The sequence below is a fragment of the Electrophorus electricus genome, chromosome 24 (genome assembly GCF_041902795.1).
Source record: "Electrophorus electricus isolate QZ-2024a chromosome 24, ASM4190279v1, whole genome shotgun sequence".
NCBI lineage: Eukaryota > Metazoa > Chordata > Actinopteri > Gymnotiformes > Gymnotidae > Electrophorus > Electrophorus electricus.
This window is the reverse complement of record NC_137520.1, coordinates 13,025,212-13,032,711: the sequence shown is the minus strand read 5'-3', so window position 1 is coordinate 13,032,711 and position 7,500 is coordinate 13,025,212. Positions and strand designations below refer to the sequence as shown.

The 7,500-nt window shown below is 46.8% G+C and overlaps 1 protein-coding gene across 6 annotated transcripts in view; it reads left to right on the top strand.

Moving 5' to 3' along the window:
- arhgef25a (Rho guanine nucleotide exchange factor (GEF) 25a) overlaps positions 1-7,500 on the top strand; it is a 49,227-nt gene that overhangs the window by 4,220 nt on the left and 37,507 nt on the right. For all 6 annotated transcript variants that reach the window (XM_081706837.1, XM_081706838.1, XM_081706839.1 and 3 more), the window contains exon 2: positions 12-135. In XM_081706837.1, the coding sequence (XP_081562963.1) occupies positions 12-135 (124 nt within the window). The remainder of the gene's footprint in view (positions 1-11; positions 136-7,500) is intronic.

The following is a 7,500-nucleotide window of genomic DNA, read 5'->3' as shown; positions in this document are numbered from 1 at the left end:
GCGTGCCATAGAACTCTGAGGGCACAACCGAGCCTGTGGTGGATGGAGAGCAGACAGACCGATCTCAGTGGCATCCAGACGGGTCTGAGCGGAAGTCTCCGGACAGCCCTGAGAGAGCGCCGTGGTACGGGAAAGGTAAGCCTCCGCAGCCTTATTTGGTCCTGTTTGGCTAGACTTGGTCAGCAATCTTATTTAATGCATCAAATCATGATGACGATCATGTTTCCAAGTTCAGCCAGGACACATTGGTGAAATGCTTTACACAACAGAAATAGCAAGAGTACGATGGATATGAATCAAAGACTATATCTGACCTCTGAGTAGGTTTAGTTTAGACAGTGTGATGCCTGTGTTGTCTAACCCCACCCTTCTAATGCTGAATCTGACATCAGATTTGCACAGCAAAACTAGGAGCACAGATACTTTTATTTAACCGATACTCTAATAGGCAGGAATTACAGAACTCATGTCTGAGGCATGGCCATGAGTGTGGAGATATCAGGTTTTAATATGGGCAATACTTGATCCCCTACTTCAGATGCAGATTTGCAGAAGTCCAGTGGGAAAAATCACATAGTCCAGATGTTATCCATGAGCTTTGCCTGCCCAGCTACTGTCAGTATGTCCGAGACACTGCCAGGCAGTGACAGGCTGGGCTGGCGGCGCGTTTATCAGATCGGGTTTGTTACTGTCCTGGAGCTGGAGGTTAATGAGCCACACCCTGGAACTGCGTCGCTGGCACTAATGATCAGATCGGTCCGATCCGGCCGGGGAAGGGATGCGGACCACTGCTAATGTGCCATAGAGAAAATCTTGCAGCTGCCCGAAGCAACTTCTGTATGCACGCGAGAGGCAGAGAGAGAGAGCGTGAGAGAGAGAGAGAGAGAGAGAGAGAGAGAGAGAGAGAGAGAGAGAGAGAGCACTCGCCTTCCTCCCAAGCCTGAAGAAAGAGGGAAGACAAAAAGAAAGCAAGACTATCAATTGTAGCTGTAGTTATTTTTCCTAGGGAATGTTTTCCTTGAGTATCAGGGAACAAAGGAAGCTTTGTGAGTTCACCAGGCAAACAAGGGACGTGAGTTTGTACCATATGGCTGGATGCTACACTATTGTTCACAGTGATGTAGTTAAGAGGCGAGGAAGTTTCTGAAGGTGTTTGTTGGATGGCGCCACCGAATGCCCGTCTTCCAACCGTTGTCTTAAGTAATGCTGTCGTGTTGCCTGCATGCTACAGCTAGTGCTGCCTTTTGCTGATGTGATCTGCATCCCTTCATAACTGTTATTTCTCTAGGGATGTGGATTTAATCACCGACGACTCTTTAAAAGCTATGGAATTGCATCTGCTTTAGGTGGGAAAGGTCTCCAGACCTGGCAGGCTGCGTGTTAACACACATGCCTCAGTTACGCTAAGCGCTATTTAAGCGGCCCGTCTGTGAGACCGGAAAGGGCTGGAGCGGAATTTCCGTGCCTTCTAAGAGGCCTCGGCTCGCGTTAACGCAGCGAGCGGTGGAGGTGCGGGAGATCAGCCATCTGCTAAAGATTAGGGTCGAGTTGCTTTCTGGTGGCTGCAGTGGAATCATGGGATCGTGGCGACAGCACCTAAATCACAAGCAGACACTTCAGTTTGCAACCAGGCCCGTCCCTCCCCGTCAGCTCTGCAAGCTCCCTCAGCCTGGCGCAGTTCATTTGATGATTTTCATATTTCTCCTCCCAAATCCCTTCATCTGGCTCAGCAGATTGCACAGGCCCACCCACGAGCAGCTTAGGCTACCGCCTCAGGTTCGTCTCGAGTCGTTTAGCAGATCCTTCCTAATGGGCATGGGTTGGGCAAGCGTGCGGACGGCAGCTGGTCTTTCCTGCGCTGTGCCTGCTGCAATCGACAGCTTAGGAGCACAGCAACAGGATGCCGCCAAGTGGAGGCTTGCATGAGGATGGACACGCCTCCGATTTCCTTAGGATCACAAGGGCGTTATTAAGAATGGAACTGAAAAGGGGACAGACCTCTACGCTGAAAGAGAGAGAGCGAGAGAGAGAGAGAATGCAACACGAGAACAGACACAGTGGGATTTAGGCTTTGTTATCCACAGTTTAATGTAGTTGCTTCAAGGCTTTTCTGGGAAATGTAGTTTTCTCATAGATGCTGCATGCTGTCGTGTATCTTTGCATGTGACAGTTTTTCCATGACATTTTCATACTCATATGTAATCAGTTACTGCCTTCTTATAATTGAAAAACAATGACCTTGTGGCTGGTGTGTGTGCTTGCATTTTGTGCAGAAACTACTTGTTCTTTTCCATCCGTTTTTATATAAAACAATATTGTCAGTGCTCTTAAATGAAAACCTTCAAAAACAAACTTCCAGAAATAGAAGCTTAAAAACAAGTTTAAAGCTTAAAGTTGAAAACAAGCTTCTAGTTCCTTTGTTCCTTTGTTGTTTTATGTTTTGAGCTTTTATATTTTTGTTGTCAAAAATGGTTTGAAATTTGTTTACAATTTTTATTTTCCATAAACACTAGATTTGCAAAATTGGCAAGAAGATGTAAAGAGAATCATTTTTCATAATGAAACAAAGCAATACAGAAGAAAGTGGAAGAGCAAATAGTCTGGATTCCTGTTTAATGTATTTGCAATGCCCTGCAGTAGCCACACGGTACTGTTTCTGACAACAAACGGACACCAGACACGTAGACAAACAGGCACACGTGGTAACCAAAGTGTTTCAGCTGATGGAAGGCATGGTGTGGTAACAGCCATCTCAGATGTGTATGCAGAACACTACGACCAAACCACACGTCCCCACTTCTACAGGATACTTTAATTGCTTGGTATTTATGGTACTTTCGCTCATTCATACGTTGACCTATTTTATGGACCTTCTTAACATCTTCCATGAAAAACACCACACAGAGCTGCAGGAATGTGTAGTCAGGCCTCCCAGGGGAAGTGTGGCTAAGCTGGGCTTGACCTTAAAAGGGCCTCACAACCACCAAGCTGGCTTGCTATGTCAGGGAAAATAAGCCCTGGATGTGCCACAATGTGTGTATGTGTGTGTGTGTGCGTGTGTGTGCGCGCACACAACACTGCTATTTTAGTAGTCCTCAAATCATGATAAGACCGTAAACCCTGACAAGACAGTCATCTTACAGTCTTGTTCGTACTTCACTATTGGTATCAGACGCGTATCAGCAGTGTAAAACTGTGTCGAGAAAAGAACAGATGTTGATGATAAACGCCGATGCAAATGCTGAGAGCACAAACCAGGTCAAAGGCCAAACCTTTTCATCAGTTGTCATGGTGAACGGATGTGCTCTTGTGTCCCTGCTGGTGACATGGTGATGGACCGCCAGCCTAAGCACCCCCATGCCAGGCTGCACCAGCACATACATATAGCACACCGACGGCTCCATGGTGTGCATAATCATCCTGGGTCAAGCCCTGCTCTGCCTTTACTCTATATTGGTTCTGAATATATTGATATATTGGTATCTATCTGTCTGTGTGTGTGTGTGTGTGTGTGTGTGTGTAAGCTGTGTAAAATGCAGCACAGTGTTGAATGATTCATTGGAGCAGTGGGTAGGGTCTGGGCCATGTCTTACACTGAGCTGTATACACCTTGTCCCAGAGGACCCAGCCAAGTCACGTGATGAACTGTGCGCGTGGACGTGAGCCTTTGATCTGGGCCAACAGGGGTCTGGGTCTCCTGACTCTGACCGAGAGAGCAAACGAAACACATCGACTCTGCGTTCAGTGAACGCGAGAGGAGGAAAGGCAGGAGGCTTGAGATACTCTGCACAGAGCATCACTGCAAACACTTTGTAAGAGTCCTGCTTTATAAGGCCATGACAGGAGGTCAAGGTTGAGTCAGAAATGTCTTATGTAATCACAGAGAGCTTAATTTGTGTTTCTCTAACTGCACTTTGTTTCGAGAACAGAGTTGTGTGTATTGTGTTTATTATACAATAAAAGTGTCTGTTGGCTTATTTCCAATGTCTATAAAAAAAGGTGCTCAGTTTGGTTTCGAGGCTTTTGTTGCTGTAATGGATGTAATGGGTGTAATGCTCGTGTTGAGAATCCTAGGAGCTGAGCTTCCATTAGCTCCAGCAGAGTACGTCTGACTGGGACTGACTCGGGTTGTCTGAGGGCTGCTTCAACCATGAGTAGCTAGCTGTCCCTCTATGCAGGTGTGTGTGTGTATGTGTGTGTGTGTGTGTGTGTGTGTGTGTGTGCGTGCACCTTTCTGGAGCTGCACTCTTTGAGGCTGGCGCCATGCCCCTAAGGAAAATGAAGGATATAAAAGTCATTACCATTAGCTTTTATTCTGGATCTCCATAGCGAACATGGTGCCAGAGAATGTGTTCGCCTCAGGAGAGCGGGAGAGTGGGTTTGGCTGGCTCTGGCTGAACCAGTGTATGTTCTAGTTTGCTCGCGTCCCGTAGTGTCTTCTGGCTGTTTCTGGCTCTGCTTCTTATCTATTGTGTGGAACCTGTGTGATAAAAACATTTTTTACTCAATTTGCATGTTTATAATGTGTTAAGGACATGAATGCATTCAAGGTCTTTAAAGTTCCCTTGGCTGTCGCTTTCTGCTGTGATAAATGAGAAGGTTGAGACCTTCATCTCTTCCATCCATGACAGACACGCAGAAAGGAGTTTCTGGGCCTCAGTGTCTCTTCAGGAGTTTCCGGGCCTCAGTGTCTCTTCAGGGCAGAGATGTCATCCTCAACACATCTTTTCGGACTTTTCCAAACTCTAGGAGCTAAAAGTTTGATTTTTTTTTGCTGGGATTAAGGCCTGACTGAACTGAAGGGGTCACAAATGCATGCAGCAGACATGGATGAAGTGGCTTTTGTTGTAATGGAGGTCTTTTTCCCCAGGCCTGACTTCCACTGCTCTGTTGCACTCCTGGGCACACAAACAAGGCCATCAATTCAGCTTTCTGAGAACATCTTCAGGAAGGGGTCTGCACACATGGCTTCAGTTCTTTAGACACCTCGAATTGTGGCTGGTGCAGTCTAGACATCTGTGTTTATGGTTGTGTGTGAGTGTGTGTGTGTGTGTGTGTGTGTGTGTGTCTGAGAGAGAGACAGACAAAGGCATACAGAGAGATCAAATGGAAGTTTTCCAAAGCATCAGGAGTCAGAGAGCGGCAGGGAAAAGGAAGAGGAGGAAGAGAGAGAGCAGTGGAGACAGAAGTAGAAAAACAGAGAGAGAGAAGGAAGGAGAAGGGTTCCTAACAGCCCCGCTTCGTTCAAAGTCTTTCTTACACTGGAATGCAAACTGCTACCTGATTATTTTAATACTAAATTCCTACGTACGTTTCACCCGAGATATCTGAATAGAAGCCGTCCATTATAGAACTCATACTTTTTTGGTTTCAACACTGGCTGTGCAGTTTTAACACCAGCAGATAAATCATGCATAGTGCTTTTTTATTACACTGTGTGGCTTCATCCTTTAACCACGCACGTATATTGATTGAGTAGCCTTGGGTAGTGCTGAGTCCCCTGTCTCTAACACGGCTTTTAAGAGCTAAGCAGGAGATGGAAAGAACATGGCAAGCAGATGTGTTATGGCACAAACACCCCCTGCTGATGGCAAGTAATAATGCACTCAGTCACACACAGCTGCAAGTCGGTCTTCTGCTGATTAAAATCTTATGTAATCTGATGTGTTTTTAAGACACATACAGCATGCCATGGGTCACACTTCTGAACCGTAAGTATTGCTGCAGCCCCTTAGGATTCAGCATGTTTACTGCATGTTTATTCAGCACTGATCTGCAAGGCATCTCTTTAGGTGAAAACCTGTTGGTGTTTCTGTTTTTTATTCCCTGACCTTCAGGGAGGTAACTGTCACTGACTGTTTGTTTGTGTACCATTGTGGAAGCCCATTACTTTACTGTAAAAACCAACTAGTGGCATGTGGTATTCACCCCCTACCCAATGATGGAGCAACATCTTACCGAGTCTGTGTGTTAGTGAGTGAGTGTGTGTTTGAGTATCCCTGTTAGCAAGTGACTAAGGGGCAGGAAGAAGACGGGTAGAGGAAGAACGGATACATTTTTTTCTTTTTCTTACAGGAGCTGCCTGTATATTATATCCCGCTATCAATAGTGGGGAATTCTTCAATACCCACAATTCTCTCTCATCTGCCCAAAGCAACATCGACCTTTAGTTATGTTTTTTTTTTTTTTTGCCATTGTGTTCTCTCTCTCCCTCTCTCTCTCTTTAACTATCTCTGTCTCTCTCTTTTCTTTCTCAAACGCATTCTTTCTTTCCATCACAAGCATGTACATTTCGTGGCATGTGGGGGTACATGCTATGGCCTTGGCGTTCATGTACTTGCTTTCTCACCTTCCTGTGGTAAGAGCTTCTTCACCTACTTCGCAGTCTGACTCTCGAGACCAAGCAAAAACCAGAATACTGGTAGGACATCAAGGAAAGAAACATCTCGATGACATCTGACATTTCTGATGTTCCAGACCCTGTGCTGTTACCAGCTTCAAGGCTTGTTACCAACGTCAGTGATTAAAAGGCAAAGCAACACCTAAGAATGTGTGCTGTGGATGCCAGCGTTCAGGTGCCTGTGTCAGAGGCTTCAACATTCACTTTCATGGCTTAACATCATGAGATTACAATCTTAAGAATCTCAAGCACAGATTTCCAACAAGGTGAAAGCGAAAAGGTGTATAATTAATAGCAGAAGGATTCCTTTTGGAAGCGTGGGTGACAGAGGAGACCTCGGAGCTTATCTGACTAAAGGTTAGCGTCATCCCGAGTACCTGCGTGAAATACGTGTTTCATTCTTCCTGTGCTGTGGTCATGATCTGAACATTCTCAAGGGCTGAGGTGTCAGAGCTGTGGCTGAATAGTATGCCTGTCTCGTTTTCAGCCAAATTATTTGCATGTAGCGTGTGCAGTAGCGTGTGCAGTAGAGTCGGCAGCGCTTTGATACAGGGCCCATACAGCTGCACAGTGAGCAAGGAGGAGAACATGGTTAGTTATCACCTCCGTACTCTCGCCGGTACACACCTCTGGGCTTTGCATGAAGCTGAAGGTTTGAAGTGGTCTCTGATAGGACTGATTCCACTGGTGCGCGCACACACACACACACACACACACACACACACACACACACACACACACACACACACACACACATAGTGGGTGTGTGAATAACAGTTTAGTTTGGAGAGAGTTGGCGAGCGCAACAGGAAGAGGGGGAAAGAAAGACAGAGGGGCATGAGAAAAGGAGGAGAGGGGGAGGGGAATGTCGGGGGGAGGGGAACATGAGAGGAGGGGAGGGGAATGTGGGGGGGAGGGGAACGTGAGGGGAGATGAGGGGAGGGGAACGTGAGAGGAGGGGGAGGGGAATGTGAGAGGGGGAGGGGAACGTGAGGGGGAGGGGAATGTGAGAGGGGGAGAGGAGGGGAGGGGAACGTGAGAGGGGGAGGGGAACGTGAGAGGAGGGGGAGGGGAACGTGAGAGGGGGAGGGGAACGTGAG